This window comes from Pagrus major, chromosome 10 (genome assembly GCF_040436345.1).
Source record: "Pagrus major chromosome 10, Pma_NU_1.0".
Classification (NCBI taxonomy): domain Eukaryota; kingdom Metazoa; phylum Chordata; class Actinopteri; order Spariformes; family Sparidae; genus Pagrus; species Pagrus major.
Genome location: NC_133224.1, coordinates 12131948 through 12153049, shown reverse-complemented (window position 1 = coordinate 12153049; position 21102 = coordinate 12131948). Strand labels below are relative to the sequence as shown.

At 43.5% G+C, this 21102-nt stretch overlaps 1 protein-coding gene across 1 annotated transcript in view; it reads right to left on the bottom strand.

The window, feature by feature from the left end:
* The window catches only part of LOC141003792 (sodium/potassium/calcium exchanger 2-like), a 38332-nt gene extending 18290 nt beyond the window's left edge, over positions 1 to 20042 (bottom strand). Inside the window, exons 1-3 of the mRNA XM_073475257.1 lie at positions 19117 to 20042; positions 2736 to 2784; positions 1675 to 1783 (exon numbers count right to left, since the gene is read on the bottom strand). Of these exons, the coding sequence (XP_073331358.1) occupies positions 1675 to 1783; positions 2736 to 2784; positions 19117 to 20018 (1060 nt within the window). The 5' untranslated portion in view covers positions 20019 to 20042. The remainder of the gene's footprint in view (positions 1 to 1674; positions 1784 to 2735; positions 2785 to 19116) is intronic.
* Between the last annotated feature and the right edge of the window lie 1060 nt (positions 20043 to 21102).

The window sequence follows — 21102 nt, the reverse complement described above, 5'->3', positions numbered from 1 at the left end:
ATTCAAATCAAACTGGAGCCCAAGGTGTTGCTTTTGTTCTCTGTGGCAATTTATCCAATCCTCAAGTCATGTCACACTGTAGTTGTTGTTTCAGTGCATTAATTTCCAGTCAGTCACTTGCCAAAAGACTCATCAGTCAAATCTGGAATAACGTCCTCGCATACTTTCTGTTGCATTCGTACTCGAGCAGAATTTGCCCGTTTGACCATTTTAAATCCACTTTTAAGAAACAACATATCAGTAAATGAATGTTGACATGATTTCTTAGATTCTTGGCAGCGATTTTGACCTGAACACAAACAAAAAACACTTGACTTTCGACTCTTGAGCGTGCAATCCAGCCTATTAATCTGCAAACAAGCAGTAAATATGTCAGTCTACCGTCATCAGTGCACATTAGATGCCCCGAATGAGAAACGGCTCAAGAAGGAGCGGCAGGGTTGAGAATGTATAACCCTCTCTTGTATATATACGACTGGCCGTACAGACTTTCATTTCCCAGCAGGCTATGATTTACATTTTAATCACTCAGATGGAAAGATGAATACACGGGAGACGGGACGCCTTGGATTCAATGAGTTGATGCATGTTAATGGGCACTTTAAGGTCTGTCTCGGCACAGCTTATTAATCTTTTCTGAGCTGACTCATTCTATGTTTTGGCTTTCAAGGAATGTACAGTCATTTAGGAGAAAGCCGAAATGCCTCCTCACTACAGAGCGGACGTCTGCTAATGCGATCACGTCCACACAGAGGGGAAATTTTAAGTCTGGTCATTGTTTTATGCTTATAAATGGCTCTTTGACCTTGCCCTATGTGATCCCTTTTCCTATAAAAACTGAAAAGGGAATAAAAAAGAATTACTTTCAACGTTCTCCTTGTTTTTTTTTGGTACAGATTAGGATTCATCACGCCTTGAGATACTGCTTCCACATCCAATTCAAAGGCCTTTCACAAGACTTAAAAAGAAGACACTTTGCTGACAAATTCTTCAAACCCTCCCCAAACCCCTGTTTCCTCTTTGCTCTCCATTAATGCGTTTTTTTCCCCTTCCCTTCGTCTTTTCGCGGAGGGTTGAGAATAGGATGACACTGCACCTCCCCCGGCGTATTAACATATTCATCCCCTGCGCCGAGCACTGACACTGCCGTTTTACATTTCCTTTAGCTAAGCTAATAGGCCTTCATCTTGGATTAAAGGAAAATGATCTTCCACCTCAGCTGTGCTCTGACACAGCACCGAGCTCACCTTGTCTCGTACAGACGATTTTCTAAAAAAGGGATCAATTCAGTATAGGCAAGAGGTATTTCTAAGTGTTTATTGTGGAGGCGCCGGATTTGAAGATGTATGTAGCGTGGGGCACTTGTGTATGGATGAACGCCGATATTTTTTTATTTGGACTGTGGACTGAATCACAACATGTTGCCAAAAACACCATATGGCTGCTTGGTGCTGCTATCCGTGAGCCAAGAACGTGAGCTCAAGCTCAGGGCGTGAACATCTTTTTATGTTCTCATAATACACAGCAGTTTTCTTGCAGTAAAGGTCTTTATGCACATTTCTGACATCTGAAAACAGGATTTAGGTCATTTTTAGGAGAAAAAGACAAGAAAAGAGACGATTGTGGACAGAAGAAGTGCTGAAGAGTTGTGTTTCTATGTACAGATTGTCTTACCTTCACTTAAAGGGTCCAACGTGTGAATCATCAGCTGGAAAATGCTGTTCCTCATCAAGCTGTTGTGCAGGGAGGCGGAACTACCCCCCCTCTGAAGCCGAGGCCTGGCCTGTCAGAGGATAAACAAGGTGTCAATCGAACATCCTGCAGCCTGGGATGACACTTTTCTACCTAGGATATGTTTCTTGCAAGCAAAAAAATATACAACTTTGGTCTGACAACAGGTTCTTATGAAGCATATATACTGATATTAACATCAGTCTATCAATTGTAAGCACTTTACTAGAGCCATTTCTAATCCAAGCTGTTTGGAATATGGTTCCCTAATCCTCTTTTGCATAAAACCCCTAAGCGGGACCTGCAACCCAGTAAAACTATCATAAAGTGCCTCGGCTTCTTAATAATATCAGCCCCACGGGTTGAGACAGGCATTCACGCTTTAAGTGGCATATGAGTTCTTTCTCCCAAAACAACCCTCGCCAAGGTCACTCCAGCAGTCGAGGCTGAACCCGAGAACTGTGGGAAATTAGGCACCGTTGCAGGCGGCAGCTGCTCAGAGAGTGTCCCCCTTTTGGCTGCCCACAGGTGATGCGTAGGCACAGGAGGTGTCAGGTGCTAATTCACAGGCCCATATGGGTGTGAGCGGGAGGCAAGGGAGACTGGCAGGGCTTGTGTAAGAGGTGGCGTCTCGCTGTGAACCTGAAGATTCTCCGTCTGCTGCTTTGTTTTATCTTCTTCCTTTGCAATCTGGATGAAAAGTTAAGCACTCGGGCGTGCCTTTTTGGAAGTACACAAGCATTAAAAGAGTCGTAGGTTTTTCTAAACACATGCTCCTTCCTCGATCGTCTTTTGCATGCCGCGTACAAAATGTAAGCGTAAGGCTTTTCGGAGAACAGACGGAGCTACTCTCTGCACACAGGGAGGCTGAGGGTTGGAGATAACAGTGTACATGTCTCGTTCACAGTATGGTGGGAGAAACACAAGTTACGCTACTACGTCTACACAGAAACAGGGACAAACACGGAAGCAGACAGGAAGAGTGTCAATCAGACAGGACCTACCGACAACTTGCCGTCATCCTCCGGCGCCCCAGGACTTGCCTTCTCATCCAACACAGAGAGAAGAAGAAGTAAAAGGGGGGAGAAGGAGAGAGAGAGAAAACAGGACATAGATGTGAAGCATGCCGCACACAACCACACGGACAAGATGAGAAGACAATAGAGAGAGACATTGCAGTGATGGCGATGACTGACTGTGATGTAAGTGGACAAGACTTGAGGGACAGATCCCCCCCGCCCCCCCCACACTGTTGTGCCCCGCCTGCTGTGTCAGTCACAAGCTGAGCAAGACGAGAGCGTCTGCTTGAGTTTCCACAAAAATTCATTCAAAAATGTCATTTCAGTTCCCCTCGTTTGAGTCAAGGGCATCAACTCATGTCAGAGCTTCTGCCATATCTTTGTTCACACTGTAAAAGTGGAGTAGAGTAATCGCGGGGAAGCAAAAATGGGAAAATAACAATAATAGTTTTGGGAAACACGCTTATTTACAGCTAGATGAGAAGACTGATACCACTATGACACCTATCGTATGCTTAATATGATGCTACAGCCTGCAGCTGGTTAGCTTAGCGTAGCAAAAAGAGATATGAAAGCCTAACGAGGGGCAATTGTAACATCTCAAATTGCACAAAGCAGGAGCGACGCACGTGGTCTTAGATGAACCCTCTCTGCATGCCAAATGACAAAATGATGTCTCGTACCTGTCCAGGTTTTTCCTGCCAAAACTAATTTTCGAGGTAAAAATCATTTTTTTCCATCCTCAGTATTTTCCTCGCACACTCTCAACCTTTAATGTCTGTTAACTTTAATCTGTCTTGTTTTTAAGACCAGTCTGTTGTCTTTATTTGATGTCTTTGTGGGAAAAAAGTATATGAGCATATTTCCCAAGATGCTGAATGGCTTTAATCAAATCACTTCTCTTCACTTTCACTTCAAAAAGTGCCCAACTTTATCTGTATGGCCTGTTTAACGGACCAAAATGCGAATGGCGTCAATCTTCTCCTCCAACTCTTGCCAAGAAAACAAATAATCATATTTCCCCGAAAAATTTCCAACTAAGTAAACAACCCTAGAAATTTCTTGAGGGCTTAAACCTCTAAAAACTTTTGCCTCGCAACGCTGCCAGTTTTTAATGTGATAACTTTGCCTTTGAGAGTGGGTACGTGCCAGATCAAGCCAAAGTGACTCCAGTCTTTTAACAATCACTCAGTTCTCTGCTATCATTCTCAGCAGGGCTATTTGGCATGTGCAGTACTGTAACACAGTCTATTTTTGAAACAAAAGCCTTTCACCAACTGCCTGACTGAACTGCGCTCACTTCATCTCCAAAAACGTGCATGTGTGTGAAATAACAGTCGCTTAAGGCCCCTCTGTATCTAACTGCGACGGGGAACAAACACAGAGCTTTTGTTTTGGATCTTAGCGTATCGAGGCTTTGTTTTCGCAGCCTACACAGAGTTTTCAGTCAGAAATGTTGAAATGTGAAATGTGGAGGAACTGGCGTGTGTTGATAAAGTACACAATGGCAAGTTAAATGCAGACAAATATCCAGTGTGATCTTGTGAGTGATTAAAAATGCAGGGCACACAAACATTTTTTTTTTTGCAAGCTAAATGACACTGCATAGCATTGAATATCAAATCTCTTTATCGGGACGGAGGAGTGTTAACTCGGTTTAAAGAGGTGAAAACTTATGTGGGTGTTCGCCTGACAGATTTCTGGATTAAAGGGGCATTATGTAGTTTTGGGGAAGAAACTTTAATCAGAGAAAGATCTTCACTGGCTGACTTTTTTAAGTCTAAACCAACTAAATAACAAACTCTGACTGAATAAACTGAATCAACAAACTGACCTTAAAGGACAACACAGTTTCATACTGTTTTACTTTGTTTATATGTGGCGGACCCTGCCACCTTTCTAGCTTCAAACAGTGTTCTTTCTCATTAACTTATTTATTCAATTATGGAAAAATTAGAATTTCTGAGTTTGTGTTATTACCTCATTAATATTGTAAATATAAAAATTCTGCATTTGAATTTTCTTCTCCAAAACAACATTGTGCCCCTTTAAAAAAAAAGAAAAGAAAATGTAATTGTTGATGTCTCCTTCTGTTAATTAGAGTATAATTAGGAATTTACTAATTCAAATTAAATTCAACTTGAAAGAACTGTTACATGGGAACTAGTTTAAATTCAGAAAGGTCCATAACTGCAGTCATTGTGAATGTCAGTTCCCACTGTGTCCCACTGTTTCTGATTATCAGCTCATAATTTACCATATATTAGGTTTCCCTGTGTATAGCTACAGAATAATTGCAGAAATGTGGGTGCTGAAATCAAACATTGGAGCAGAAGCTGAGCTAATCCTGAGATTTTCCACCGAGCTATTCAACTATAACCTAATTTTTTCCCCCCATTTTTGTATCTGCAGGGTAATTCCCTGCACGCTGAAGGTATAATTATTCTATTTCACTCCCTATCACCCTCCTCAAAGGCAAGTCAGGAGGGTTAGGAGAGAACAGGTGAATGTGCCAGATAGAGATTACGCCATGGGTCGCTCATTAAGCCAGCGTTAAATATTATGACTAATAATCACATAGGGAGATTAGTATGTTCTCTGGAGTTTGTGTGTTCTCTAATACCGGCAGCTCTGCCTTCCAGTTCTTACGTAATGTCACATCAGGATCATTCTTGGAAGCGGATCAGCAGAGGGAGATAAATGTCCCTCTGCAGCCACATGCGTGTAACGCCGCGTTACGGAGAATTATCGATGAGGAGTGTGACATCATGCAAAAGCACTTCCGCTTTCATTGCTCAAATTGCCAACAGCTCAGAGGGATGGGGGGGCTTTCGGAGGAATCTGAGCACATTGGTGGAAAACGCTGAAAGCAAAGCTGCGAGTCCTGACTTTCGAACATCACGGGCGGATTACGGGTCGTCTCGTATGCAGCGTGAGTGCACGAACGGGGTCTATTTCTGGATTATTTCGATTTGCATTTCCTTTATACTTGGACACCAAAGCCAAATTACACAGGAGAATAATAGCTTTTTTTTTCTCCCCACACTCTCCAGGTCTCCAATGGTGCAGTGTGATTGAGTCCATCATAGCTGTGCTTGATCCTTTAAATCCTTAATTTACATCTTATTATACCTTAGATATACAATGAATCAGGATAACAGCAATCAGCATTACATTTTAGAAATCTCATGAGCCACTTTACATATAATATCCACTTAATTTCCCTCTCAGCGCTGCCTGGGTTTCTGAGAGTTTGCAGGGAATTAAATCTGAAAAATCAAAATGCAGATTATATGAGAGCGGGGACCATCATTAGGGATACTGTCATTACAACACGCCATCTACTGTAACTGCCACAGCAATAAATTAACCCTCCAACACTCATCACGTTTTTATTTACGTTCTATACGGTGTCCCGACTATTTTGGAATCAGAGTTGAAACCATAGCGCCAGGCTACGAAGACTTTTTAAAACGTATTTCCAATGTGCAATCATAATCTTCACTTCCAAGCAGAATCAACACAGACTTTAGATTTAAGGAACGCTTCAACAATTTGTCTTCGTTACATGAGAAAGTTGCCGACACTCTCATGACTGAATGCTAAATATTAAGATAGCGCCAAAAGAAAGTTAGCTTATTTTAACGTAAAAGACTGCAAGCAGGGGGAAATAGCTAGCCTGGCTTTGTATAAAGGTAAGAAGATGGTAAGGAATGGTAAGGAAACTGGTGAGGTGTTTCCCCCTGATACCATTCTTTATGCTAGGCTAAGCTAACTGTTTTTTGGCGGCCATTTTCCTCTGACATTGTGCTCTGGGTGGATGCAGGGAGAATTTTACGCTGCCTCAGTTGTTGAGTAGCAACTGAAAAGTTACTTGACAATGAAAAGCTGGAGGGAATTTGGGCCATATTTTCAGATAAAACTACATATTTGATAACCCATTAGCTAATGTTAGCATTCAACCACCTCCTAGCTAACATTACAGTTTGATTGACATCGTGTGTGTTTCACTTCCAGGCTTAAATGAATGTTTCCAAGACATGGGCTGATATTTTTAGAGCTAATTTATGCCTTTCCTATTGAATTGTGCAACACTATCAAACAGTAATGTTACATGTAGCTAGGAGGTGGAGTCATCAGAAGCTAATGGTTCATCAAATGTGCTGTTTTATCTTGAAAATTGACCTCATGTCCATCAGGATTTCCACTGTCCATCGTCTTTTCAGTTGCTGATCAAGTGTGGAAACGATTTGTCAGATTCCTGCTGTTTATATGGCTTTCAACCTGCAACACAGCAGTACCACAGTTGAGCTTCACACCCTGAGCGTGATGTCAGAGGAAAATGGCGTCACCGTCATCAGCCACCATAAATATCTTTCCCATGAGGGAAACCGGAAGACTTCTCCATCAACTCTCAGCCAGAAAGCAAACAAGCATATTTGGTGAGCAAAAATGTTGAACTATTCCTCTCACAAATTAAGTAGATCTTACAGGAGATCTGAAAAACTGTAGGAGATGTGGATCTACTATAAATAAAGCATCTGTGAGCCCGTAAAGATATGTGAAAACCAAGACTGCCTGCAGCTTGTTAAGCAAACTTGAAAAGTGAAATCTTGCACAGCTCCAGGCGTTTGCCTACACGTGCTTACAGTCGGCAGCCTGTCTGTCAGAGCATGACAGAATGCCCTTCGAGATTTGTCCATCTAGATTCATCGTGTTAGAGCTAAACTGTTGAGCAGCACGACTGAGCACCATCTCTCTCTCCCCCCCCTCTCCCCCCCTCTCTCCCGTTTTGCCTGGAGACGATAATGATGATCTTCAAGGAAAGGAGGGAAAAGATGCACAACAAGTCAAGAAGCCATCCACTTGCTAATTAGTAACCCCTTCATTTTTCTAACAAGCAGAACTAATTACAGGATCTGCCACGACGTTGATTTCCCACAAGGCAATGCTCACCAGGACTAAGCCAAAATTGCTTCCTCTTACTCCCCCCCCTCCCACGAACCAATCAAACTCAGGCTTTTGGGAGACAAATAGGGGAACAAAAACTGCTGTGTCATTTTTGCAAGTGAATGTAATCACGCAAAGCCGGGTTTGATCAGGAACATCAGTACTCCACGTGCCTGTAGTGTACTGTAAAGTCGGTTTTCTTGTGTTACTGACTCTTGAGTTAATATTAATGTTCCCCAAACGACGCATTCACCAGATTACATTTAGTTTGTGGATGTGCGACTTAATGTTTTAGCTGAGTAAACACAAGAGGTGCGATAACGACCTCCTGCGAGCCTGATCAAATGTGCAGTTTGTCGTTCCTGACGGTATCAGAGCTGCTTTTGATCCGCCGATGCTGTAAAGAATAAAAGGCTGAACGCTGTTTCTTGTCGTTGTGATTCCAGCAAACGGTGAACAGAAGTTTTCTTCCAGGAGTCGGTATTTATATTCTGCAGCGTGTCCACTGTGCTCCTGCCGCAGCGCTCTCTGCCCCAGATTCATGCCCGAAGCCTTTTTGATAAAGTTATATATTGTGTTTTGTGGACAACTTCGCATGTATATATCATGATGTGAAAGTACACAGACAGAATCTAGGATACTACAGGCAACGTGCTCTGAAACTACTGTTTACTGAGATCGATGTCAATATCATTAGTGAACAGGAACTCAGCCCTAACATGATAAGGAGTTCAGGGGAATGGGAAAGTAGACACGCTCGCTTCTCCGACCTGGGATGGTTTTGACTGTTCTCAAACATAATATGCAATAAAAGCTGCAACACTTAAGTCAATAAACCAATTAATCAATCAAGAGAAAAATCATCAACAACCATTTGATTAATTAATTGCTTTAATCGTTAATTTCTTACGGATTAATGTCAAACATTTGCTCGTTCCAGCGTCTTAAATGTGAGCAAGTTGGAGATGTCACTTTGGAGTCACATTTGACATTTTATAGACTAAATGATAAATCAATTAATACTGAAAATAATCGTCAGACTAATTGACAATGAATATAATCGTTATTTGCAGCCTCTATATGCAATGCATCCTGGTGCACATACTGTAGACGCTGTGGGACAGGATGTCCAAACAGCTGATTTCTATGTCCATAGACATGGAAGCAGGGAGACTTGGTATTCAGGTCTGATGTTATATTAAGTCCTACACATCTGTTTTTATTAAGTTCCAGTAAACAACAATATATTAGTCTATCAGACCATACTTCAAGGGTTTTCCACGTTTTATGGGCTTATCTGTAGCTGCTGTTGGCTAGTTAGCTCAGTTAATCGTGCAGCTAGCAGGCTTTAATGAGGTGCTGATCACTGACAGTAGACTACAAAGTACAAAAAAAGTGAAGAAAACGTTTCGGAAACGTTATCTAATTAAAGAAAACACAATATGGAGCCAGAGAGGGCGACACAATTTAAATCTTAGCTGCAAGTTGTTCAGTTTTGACGAACAGTTTTTGATTAATCACTCTGGATTTGTTACGAATTCACATTTGCATGAATGGCGGAGAGGAGTGCGGTGTCAGTATTTGGATAAGCATGTCATTTTTAGCAGGATCGATTCATTTCCCAGTTTGGGGATTTGATGCCATGAAGAAACAAATATCATTAGACTTCTTCCTAAGCTCAGTTTCAATTTCGTTAAATCTTATTCAAACATACAAGAAAAGCACACATCATCAAGAGATTTGCCTTTTAAGTCAGCAGCTATTACTTTATAACACCTCATTCACGTAATCCTGACTGACTTGCTGTGGTGTTTTGCTGCATTATCAGCACTTTAGCAGCCACAAAAGAGAGCCTTATCATAGAGAGCAAGCACGCAGAGGAAGCTTCCTGCTGGTCAGTCAGGCCGGCCGGTCACATTTAGCACGGACGGCGCTATATGCTGATGGAGCCCTTTCAGGTCACCTTGGTGGGCTCTGAGTGGGGACGGGGGTTGAGGGGGCAGCCTCATGCATCACTCGTCCGCCGCTGATGGACATAAGTGGTAACCCTCTTAGACGAGAACAGAGGAGGAGAGGCTTTCAGCAGATTCGCCGAGCCCCAGAGCGTTTTCTAATTAGCTCATTAGAGACTGTCTGATTGCAATCACTTCCATTTTAAGAGTTTACCTTCTTGAATTTGGTTTAAAAATTCTCTATCTGCGTGGTGTCAGGTCCCTCTGCAACTGTGAGATCTATGCAGCAGCACTCCCTGGATTTCACAAAATACGGGTATTACACGAACCGTAACTCTCGGAGCTGATGTAATGTTCAGCTGCCGCAGCTTAGCCAGGCTGATGTTGAGGGTCAAAAATCCCCCCGAGGAAGGAGTTAAGTATGTAAGGCCGGCTAGTCCCTCGGCCAGCGCCAACCATATGCACGGTTTCCATCTCGCTGTGGTTGTGTGTGTCATTTCATACGCCCACGAGATAGGGATCTGGGTGCCCTTCACATGATGCTTTTACAGTGCAGTTACATTAGCTAATTCGACCCCGCTTTCAAAAATAGCCCGTGATCGATAAGGCTTTCAGTTTCTTGCAAGCCTCAACGTTTCACCTTCAGGCTCTCCCTTGGAAATAAAAAAACAAAACAAAACCAAAAAAACAGCATTATCTCATTTCGAGTTTCTCATAATTTATTTTTTCAACATGGAGCCGGCATTGCTAAATCTGGATGCACGTACGTCTCGACCTTCAACAGACAAGGGTCATATTTGTCATCCATTACAATGATTAAAGCAAAATATAATGTATACCCGGGACTGTGACAGCTCATCTCAAATTTGATGACCTGTATACTTGCTAGTCGAAGCAGCTAAAATTAGGCAGTGGTTCAAACAACGGACCGATCAAATAGAAACGGCCTCCAGTGAAGACAGCAGTCAGAGCTGGAGCCAGAGTTACTCAGGCTGTCTGGGCCACATCGAGATTATACACTCAGGTGAGCATTAGAGATGATCTGGGCCTATTTCGAACCATCTGGCAATTCATGTCTATGCCAGGTAGCGTCTTTGAACAGCTAAGCGCAAGGTATTACGGGTGGTTACTTTGAAGCCGGTGGTGATGGTAAAAATTGACACGACTGCATTTTTACAAAAAGGCACCAGGAGAAGAAGGATTGAAGGTGAGGTTGAGAGGAGAGAAATCCAGCATTACAGCCACTATTACTTAAAGGTGCTGAAGACCGGTGCGGTAGAGATGGTGCTGTCCATGGTGCTGCACCACGAGCAAAGACTGGGCTCAGTGTGACTGGATGTGAACTTGCTGAGTTTTAAAACCCGGGATCTACGGCGCTGCGAGCTGGTTTACCACCAGTATGAAGCCAGAGCGATAACGCCATCAAATGAAACCGCAAAAGTGATTTGCACTATCTGCCGGATGCAGCAAACTTCATCCATATTTGTCTTTGCACTGCTCTCATCTGATCTCTCTGCGGCCAAACAGGTAAATAAGGTCTCTAACTACGTTAGTTAAAGCAACACTATGTAACTTTTTCACCTCAAAATAACAGCTTTAAAATCATTTTGATGATTACAAATTGAATAGCTCATTAAGTTCTGTTCGATGACAACTAACAGCTGGCTAATGTTAGCATCCAACCGCTAACATTACAGCTAACATTACAGCTAACATTACCAATAGATGGTGTTACACGATATGATTAATTCTAAAATATCAACGTACATCTTGGATACATTTATTGAAGCCTGGAGGTGAAACACACTGGATGTAATCAAATGCTGACGTTAGCTAGGAGTTGGTGTGATGTCAGGGGAAAATGGCGGCCGTGTGAAGACGGTCCATTGGCATCAGGGGCGAGTACAGATGTCTTTCTTTTTCTTTTTTCTTTTTTTACATAAACACCTCTGAAGTGGCCCAACTCACAATGGCTTTACTTTGCATGTATAATGCATAAAATAATAAGTGTGTTCCAGTGTTTTAATTATTTTTAAAGCAGACTACATTGTCGTTTTGATAATCACACAGACTCTGTAATAAGTGACAGCGTGACCTTCAAACCGTTAACAACAGTGAGGAGGCAGTGAAGAGCCACACTGTCCGCTCTGATAAGAATGGAGGGGGGGAAGCCAAATACTACAATAACCAATCCAGGCCGACATAAAGCAGCCATCGGCACCTGTGACGCAGATGAGAACTTCGCCTTCCGCAATTATGACCACTGAATGCAATTAAATTGGATTGGACAAAAGCGGAATAATTGTGGACGACAGAAGGAGAAGAACCCGACACGCTGTGCTCTGATTGGCCCGTTGCTTTATCTGTATTGGCTGGTCTGACGGCCCAAACGCAAGGTAAAAACCTCCAAAAACCTAATTACTGGCTCAACGCTAGCGCTCTGCCCTCCCCTCCCCCTCCTTAGACAAGGAGCCACAGCTGGAGCAGATGATAAAACTTGGACTCCTCATCGTCATGGTGAGATCAAAGTCGCAGGCTTGCTATTTTTAAATCATTGGACTCCGTTGTCGCTGGCTGAGCTCGAGCGCCAAAACAGCTCTGTTTCTCTCTGCGAGTAGGTGTGTGTTTGCAGAGGTGTGTGCATGTATGACCTTAACATCACACCAGTGAGCATGTAGAAACAAAGACGGCTCATCTCGGCTTCTTTAAGTGTATTTTCATTGATGATTTAGGCATCAAAACCGTCAGAGCAACTATTTCTCCTCTACTTTCTGCATTCTGTATTTGTAGTCAAGTAATATTTCTATTTTGTTGACCTTGGGCCTCCACACAGGCTATGCTATCGGCTTCCACCTATTTTTCATTCAGTTTAAACCAAGGTCACTTCCACAACTTTCCGCTGAAAGGATTCAAACATGAATGCTTTCATAGAAATACACAGTAAAAATAGAGGACCAGGCCATGTGTGGTACAAATGATTCTGCAGAAAGAAAATCCACTGAAGCTCAGGCATAGTAGCATCAATGTGTACATGTCGAAGAATAAAAAAAATAAGGTTAATATTTCTGGGTATTGTGCAAACCAGACTTTCACTGTAATTAAAAAACAAATATTTCAAGAGGAATTTCCTAGAAATTAGCTTGACAGCTGCTTTTATTACCGCAAAATCCAGCCTGAAAGAAGCAATCTGAAGCAGATGTAGTTTATAATTTGGTTGGAGTTCAGCGGGGCACATCTGGATTTTGCAGAAAATTAGGCTGACATCCGTCATAATGGGAGATAATCCCATGAACACGTCACACGTCAAAATACAGAGCTAGTGACAAGGTCCATTCAGTGCAGCCTGATGTTATGGTGTGTGAGGTGGGGTTACACTGGGATTCGACTGGATACAATAAAAAAAACCTTGCAGCGTGCAACGTCGTGTTTCATGTGTGAATATACAGGCGGTGCACAGCATCGGCGCCGGTGCCCGAACGTCCAAATGCACAGGGAGGAAACGCAGTCTGCTCCCTGCACAGAACCCGCCTTGTAACTGATCTTTGAAGCGCATCCTGATGGAAGATCTCGCCTCCGTGACGCTATTTATAGCTCGGTAATACATCAGAGGTCGCACCTTCCATCTGAGCAGAACCAACATCTGCCTCGATACACGCTGGCTTATCCAACATTGACGATAGCAGGCATCTAATAATGTGGTTGAATGCAGAATCTAACCTAAAGTCCACTCTGTGAGCTCTATTTATCAAGTGTATGTATGAGATGTTTTTTTTCTTGTCGTATTCATCATATTGCTTCATGTAAAAAAGCTCATATAGTCAAATGTAGCTTAATGACACATTGTGAGATGATATGCGTTGTTCAACTGCTACTTGTTTGTGATGTGTTGTCAGACGTGGCCACGCTCTTCCTTCAGAATGACAGACAGCGACTTCATCATCGTGACAGACAAACTTTGACTTCTGGTGTGTCATAACAAGTAGACGAGGGGTTCGTCACTCCCCCGTCTTTCATGAAACCATAGTGCACAAAGTGCTGGCTAATCTGATCTGCCCGAGCCGGTATTTTCAAAAGCAGCCAGTCAGTCCATCAGCCAAACAATGAGAGAGGCCACAAGATAACAAGATAAGCCCGGGCCGGGCCTGGTGAGGTGGTCCTGAGGAGGGGGCGAGGGGGGATGCACATATGATGACCCTACTAATGCCAGGTACAGACTGAGCAAACCGTCGCTGGTGTTCCTAATAAGGTTGAGGTTTTGAAAGGGTCAAATCTATCACAGTTGCTATAAAAAGAAGGTGGTGCAGATCTGAATGGGAAAATGCTACATTTCTTTAGTCACTGTGGAGTGTGGTGAAGATGCCAGCAGTGATTGGCTCGGCTTACTGGTCTGTTTTTTTTGCAAACAGACAAAAAAAGAAAAGGATTGGACGAATGATCAGTTGGACATCAGCATCGGCACGCAAAGCCAACTCGAGTACACACTCATCTGTTGCTTTTCCAGTGAAAAATGCCCAAAGCAGCAACAGCTAAAGCTTAATCGATCGGAAGAATACTAATTGCCAATTATTTTGATTGTTCGTTTCAGTCATTTTTCAAGCAAAAGAGTCAAACATTTGCCAGTTCCAGCTTCTGAAATGTGAGGATTTGCGTCATTTCTTTGTCATTTATGAAGAGTATTTGTGTTTTGGACTGCTCATTGGACAAAAGAAGCAATTTGAAGACATCACTTTGAACTGTGACGAGCATTTTTCACATTTTTAAGAAATATGTTATAGATTTTTTATTTTATAGGATTAATTGCCCATAACGAAAATAATCATTGCAGCCGGGGAGACATTCCCGAGCTGTTGATATTCATATTCCTCCATCTTGCGCTGCCGTAATCTCCCCAAGCCTGTGAGGCAAACTAGTAGCCTCGAGCTCTTTTGTGACCTTGAACTGTGTCTCCAGGCTCTGTGCAATGAGGATTTACCGAGTGTGTGGGTGTGAGATGCGTTCAGATGTCGCGCGAAAAGGCCTCATGCGTCGATGACCTGCTTCGGCCACTCTGCACATACCGAGTCACCAAGTGAAGTGTTCGGTAATCAGACCTTTGGGCATCGACTCTGTCCCGTTAAGTCACCGACCCCACCAGCAGACTAAGCAGCTTAACTGTGAGAGAACGTGCCACGAATAAGAGGAGCGATACAGTAAAATGACGCCATCTTTGACCTATGGAGCCTCGTAGCTCACAGGGCCAAGATGTGTGACAGTGAAGTCACCCGAGGGGGGGGGGGCTGACTTGACAGATGTGACAAGATAACAGTGGCACACTATATATACTGCAAACACAACAAAAACAGATGACTATAGCGTCAAAATCCGCAAAAAAGTGGATATTTTAAGCTTCACAAAGATAGTATTTGTTGCAGGGATGTTACCTTAAAGCCCTATCCTCTTACATCAGTATTAAATCAGTATTCTTAAATAAAAAATCCTGTGTTTGTCAGCGTCATCTCAGACATCTCAGTAGATGTAACGGGCACGCACCAAATACACATTCGGATTATGCAAAGGGTTGTGAAAAGTAGGTGACAGCAGGTGAAATCCAGGCAGTCTGCAGGGTCTCGTCTCACAGGAGACAGGGTGGCAGAGGTGGCAACCTAACTCGCCGGGCTAAGGCAGAGTGCCCTTGTTGTGAGATTAACCAGCAGCTAAGCACTCATTAAGTAAACAAAGGTATTAGGCACCAATCAGACCGGAGCCAGTAGGTAAATACATCCTTCCAACATCTGTTCGGGACAAAGATGAACGAATAAAACCACATGTCACGCACTGGGATCAACTGGATTACACGAGTTTATGAAAGTTACTTGATCGTTATTACAAAATTTGAGTTAAAGCTGCTGTTATCAATATTTTATATGAACAGGCGATCGAACGGCTACGTGTATATGAAAGGGGTTATAGTGACGAATCAGCAGACAATGGTCACCCGACTCTACTGCTCCCATTGTTTTGGTTTGGTGTGGCCCACGACTTTACTGTCTGGTTCACTCTCACTGCACTCACAGAGTCGCTTTCAGCTGCAGCAGGCTGTAAAAAAACCTGCACCGAACGTCAGTGACAGCAAAGTTAGCGACTAGCTGGTGAAATAATGAAGCGTTTAGCAGCTAGAGAGTCTCAATTTTCTCAGGAGTTGGTGGAGACCAAACCAGAGCTAAAAGAAAAGTGAATATTGCACTTATTACATGAGGTGGCCAGAAATATGGACCGGCAGCAATTTTCCTCTGACGTCACACATATTTGATAACTATTAAATAACATTAGCATTCAACCACTTCCTTGCTAACATTACTGTTTGATTACATAGCCTACAGCGCATTTCACGCTTTCCTACCGTTGATGTGATTGGTTCAAGTTAGCCTGTGACAGACTTAACGAAACCTTTTCCAAACATTTTCTAGCTTTGCCTTTCCAGAAGGATTTGTGAAACAAACCACCTGGTCGTCAGGTTAGCTTAGCGTCTGCTGATGTGTGTAAATAAGCCACTTTTTGCGAACAAGTTCAACTTAAAAGGTGATAGTAAGTCAGTATGGTGTTAATGCAGGTGAGTGTAATTTGTTAAGTAATGGTATGATGCTGTTTATTTGGCGGTGCATCCAGAGGTCATGTTCAGCCTCTCTACCTAATGATTTATTGACTGGGAGCTGAGCTTCTGCAACTTTGCGTCAAACAGTCATCACCAGTGGTCAGCAGTCACGGTGATAATGGATTTCATGAGGATTTCCAAACTGCAGGAGCATTTGTGCAGGCACATGTCGCCACTCCCCAAACTATGTGATGTCCTGAACTTCCATCCGCCTGCCCAAAACACGACGCGCTGAAAGAGAAATGCCTTTGCTATCCTACTTTTCTGTAATTCCAAGTCAGTTTAAGTGCAGGGCATTATGGAGCATTCATTGTTGTGTTAACTGGATTGCGAGATTATGGCAGATTACATTTGATGAGGCTGACCATTGAACTGCCGTAAAACAATGGCTTTAAATAGACCCAGCATCCACACTGAGGTCTGACAGTTCTGTGTGCGTCGTATTGGTAATGTCACGCCTCGTCCCTGACACCTCTGATCTGTCAAACGATCGAAAAGCAAGCCCTGCTCTCACCATTTAACGCTCTGCCTGCGAGCTAAGGCATTACTTTTGAGACAATAAGAGAAACAAAGCCGTCTATTTTTACATCGCCGGGAGCAGAATAAACAAGATACATAAAAGAAACTCTTGATCTCAATAAAAAAAAAAAGAGAGAGAGAGTAGTACAAGCAGTTATGTAATGAGATGAAAGGCAGCGGTCCCAGACAATCCAAAAATGACTGATGACTTCTAAATGCAGAACATCACACTTCTGTCCGTGTTACTCTCAGGATCTAAATTTACGTGGTATTTATAGCATACATTGCCAACCAAGCGACCTAACGCATCTTTAGGGTGACACCGCTTCCCTGTAGCTGCTGACTGCCCGGCGTTTCTGTCTATGGCAGCAATGTAAGACACGTCGGGGGCATCCCAATATCATAATGCGTGAAATAATCTCAGGGAAGCCCATTTTAATCAAGTGTTTAGTCCAAGGGCGTGGCGTCGAATGACATCCGATTGTCCTTACAATGCAATACTTTACACCTGAACAGGATTAAGGACGCCTTGGAGCTCCAGTCATGACAGGGGCATGATTAAAAAAGCTGCTCTCAGTTCATAGTAGAGAATGTCACGTAAATATAGCACGGCGAAAAAATCACAAAAGCCTCTGTTATGAGTTCGCTTGCTCATCCTTGTCTTTAGTCATGTATGAACTTACACCCACACGCACGCACGCCTGCTAAATTGCCAATTAAATCCCAAAATAACACTTGCGTCTTGAAATACGCACGTCCCCAAAGTGTCAGAGCTTGATTAAAAAAAAAAAAAGGGTGTTTAGATGATTATATTCTAATAATATGTTTGCCTTTACTAGTTCTATTAACCCCGTAGACCCCAGACCACATCATAAAAAGGAGGTTAACTCGCAACCTATATCTGGTAAAACAATGAGCAGGGCGGCGAGAGGTGCAGGAGAGAGGAGAAGCTTAATCTGCTGCGAGCGTCACAGGAGATGAGACATGATGTCGGGGTTTGATCGACTCATCTGTCTCGCACTATTTCCCCCCACCCCCCCCATCAAAAGTTGTTTTTCCACACACTCACACACACATGGTTCTGTTGGCCAAAGTACCCAGAATCCATTGCAGCTCAAGGTCACCTGAGTCTTCTCTGGCACTCAGCCTGTGCACTTCAGCTCTCACTCTTTTCTTCCTCATAAGCCCTTGATGAAATAAGTATGGCGGGAATAGGACCTATTTTCATGCTTGCTCCTGTTTTAATAAAGACTTTAATTTTAGCATCGTGGCTAACACGCTGCACATCAAATGGAGCTGTTGGCTGCTTCCTCGAGAGTCCCCCCCAGCCCCCAAACATTGTGTAACCTGCAGTTTAAATATCCTTTATGTACTTAGAATAAATCCAGATTTAATTAAAGCTTTACAATGCAACTTTCTCCAAATTTCATTTCCATTTCATGTAACAAAAGAGATCTAAATCCTCCCGGATAATCTCTACACCAGTATCAAATTGCACTGCAGCGTCTTTTGCCCTCAAGTGTCATTGAGGGAGTGAATCATATGTGAAGTAACGTAATGATTTCAGCAGTTTTCGTCTAATCAGTGTTTCTGCAATTGAGCAGAAAGTTAAATATGGCACCGAATGACCAAGACTACCAGAGCCGCCCAGAAGCCACTTCCTGTTTTTGTGGTTCGCCTCGCCACGCTGTGTGTGGTTTTGCGTGTTTAAGCAACATCTTAAGCAATATTTAAGCAGGAAATCTTCAACTGGGGGGAAAAAAATAGCTCCTGAGATATTCTGAGGGATTTGTTTCTCGGACCGGGACACAATTTGTAGAGCTTAACCCAGAATTACACATTTGAGTCTGTTTTATTAATCCCACAGTGGAATACCGTACACCAGTCCTGTGCAGCATTCGCTTGGAGCACATCAATGCACAATGGTCAGTTTAGTTGTTGAAAGTGGCCCTACTTCACACCCATCTCTTATTTTACTCATTCTGAAGTAATGAACATGAATGGCATCAGCTTAGTCTCTTACAACATAGGCTACAGTATGTTTGGCATTGGTCGTTGCATGTTGGGTGATCTTTGAAAATGGTCGTTGATGAGAACAAAACAAAAAAAGATGCACAACTGAAACATTTGTCATAGTAAGCCTGGCGTTCCCACGCCAGAGGAGACCCTGAAGGTCATTTCTATTAGCAAAAATACTAAAACTCATTACAGCACACCTCATAGTCTGACATTTCCTATAACATGGTACTTTCAGGAGGGATGGTGGTGAAGGGAGGTGGGAGAATAACAATGCAGGTCAAGAAACCAACTCACCTTGGGCTGCACTTCTACTTCTACCACTTGGTTCTTGCTCATGCAATTTTTGACGAAGCTCTCAACTGTACTGTTGAACTTCATGAAGATCACGTAGGCGGCATAGCCTGAGAGCAGCGTGACACTTTCCCACACGGAGATGATGTTATCCAGGAAGAAGATAATGAGCAGGATCAGATCCAGGATGTAGAAGGAGACGTCGCGGAAGAGCGGCCACCACGTGAGGTTGAGGATCTCCTTGGAGAAGATGGCACACATCCCGATCACGAAGAGGATGTTGAAGACGGCCGAGCCGACGATGGTCCCGATGCCCACGTTGCTGTGTGAGATGAAGACGCCGATGATGGAGGTGAAGAGCTCCGGGGCTGAGCCGCCTGCCGCCATGAAGGTGGCGCCCGCTACGTCATCCGAAATGGTCAGCTTCTCTGTGATGACAGTCAGCGCTGGGACGAAGAACTCGTCACACACTATGGCTAAGGCAATGAACATGTAGATCATGCCGAACATGTGGAGGACCACAGCTCCTTGGCGCCTCTCCTCGAGGGTGAAAAGGTCTCGTGGGTACTCTCCGTGGCTCTCGTTGCCATCTGCTGTCGATTTCATGGCTATTGGCATGTCGGCTGACACATTCGGGTCCTTCTGAGGTGGGGTGAAAAGTAGAGTCCTGTGGGGGGCCGACTGGTGGAGTCTCTCCTGGGGGAGCACTGGCTCACTGAGACCCCCTGAGCTCCAGGTCAAGGCACTAAAGGAGACGGCACTTAAGGCCACCAGGCTGAAGACGAACCATAAGATCCGAACTGGCCTCAGCTTTTTCCGCAGACACCGGTGGGTCTGTCGCTTGCAGGCGGCGCCCAACATGGGCCTTCGCTCTAGCGAATGCATGCAGGGTTGATCTGAACCCATGTTCGCACAGCTCGTGGTGTCCTCACTCTCAAAGGCTAGGTAGGTAGAGGTGAGGGTGGGGAGCAGGTTTTTACCGGAGACAGTGCATGGCGTTGTCTTCAGTTTCAAATGAGTTGAAGAGATTGTAGGTGCTTTCCAGGGTCTGGTTTGCCAAATGATGTCTTCATATTAGCCTCTGCTGGACAACGTCAAAAAGAACGAGGAAGAAATTAATTATTGAGGCAGGAGAGACTCAACAAATTATGATAGAAGTAAAGACTGTTTGGATATAAGCTCTGTCGGCTTCAGTAGCATAGACACAGATAGATACTTCACACAGATTCTTCTTCCGATTCATTCTCGACCTTTCTTTATATGAATTAAAAATATAAAATCTAATAAATAGATGTAATAGCCGGATTAACCAATAATCGTTCGCTGCTGTGGAAAAGTCAGCGACAAATCCGGACTAATCTACTCCTGACCCCTGCCAGAAATAGCTCCGTTTAGATACACAGAAATGGAAATGAAACAGGAAATTCTTCATTACAATGCCGTGCAGGCATGTGGGACATAAAAACAACTATTTGCTGCATATGTTGAGTTTTAAAATCGTCCCAGTCTCTCGGCACACATCTCTATAATTAAGTTGCAACACACTACGGAAGAAAGGATGCCTCAGTAGACTTACATTAGCTTTTCAATTACAATTTCCAAGTGGTTCAATTCAAAAACCACAAGATGAGGCAGCCAGACAGAGAAACTTAACACGGGCAGAGGATACAATGAGGATTTTGATTAGTGACAACTTGGCAGCCCATAAATCAGAAAAAAAACCCTGCTGTCTTCACCTGGGAAAACATCAGCAAATGAGGAGGCCGGAGGTTTTACGGACACCACTTGGCCGCAGTCAACGGTGACGCCGCTGCTCAGGTGAAAAACAGAGAAAAACACATCCTGTCCTGTTTGACTTCTCCAACGACATCAACTCTTCCCCCCCTGTCTGCCCTTCAGTATCGCCCTTTCAGCTGTATCATCACACAACAAACAGCTAACCATCATCACCCCGATCAAAACAGCCCCAACATGAGTTTTTTTTCCCCTC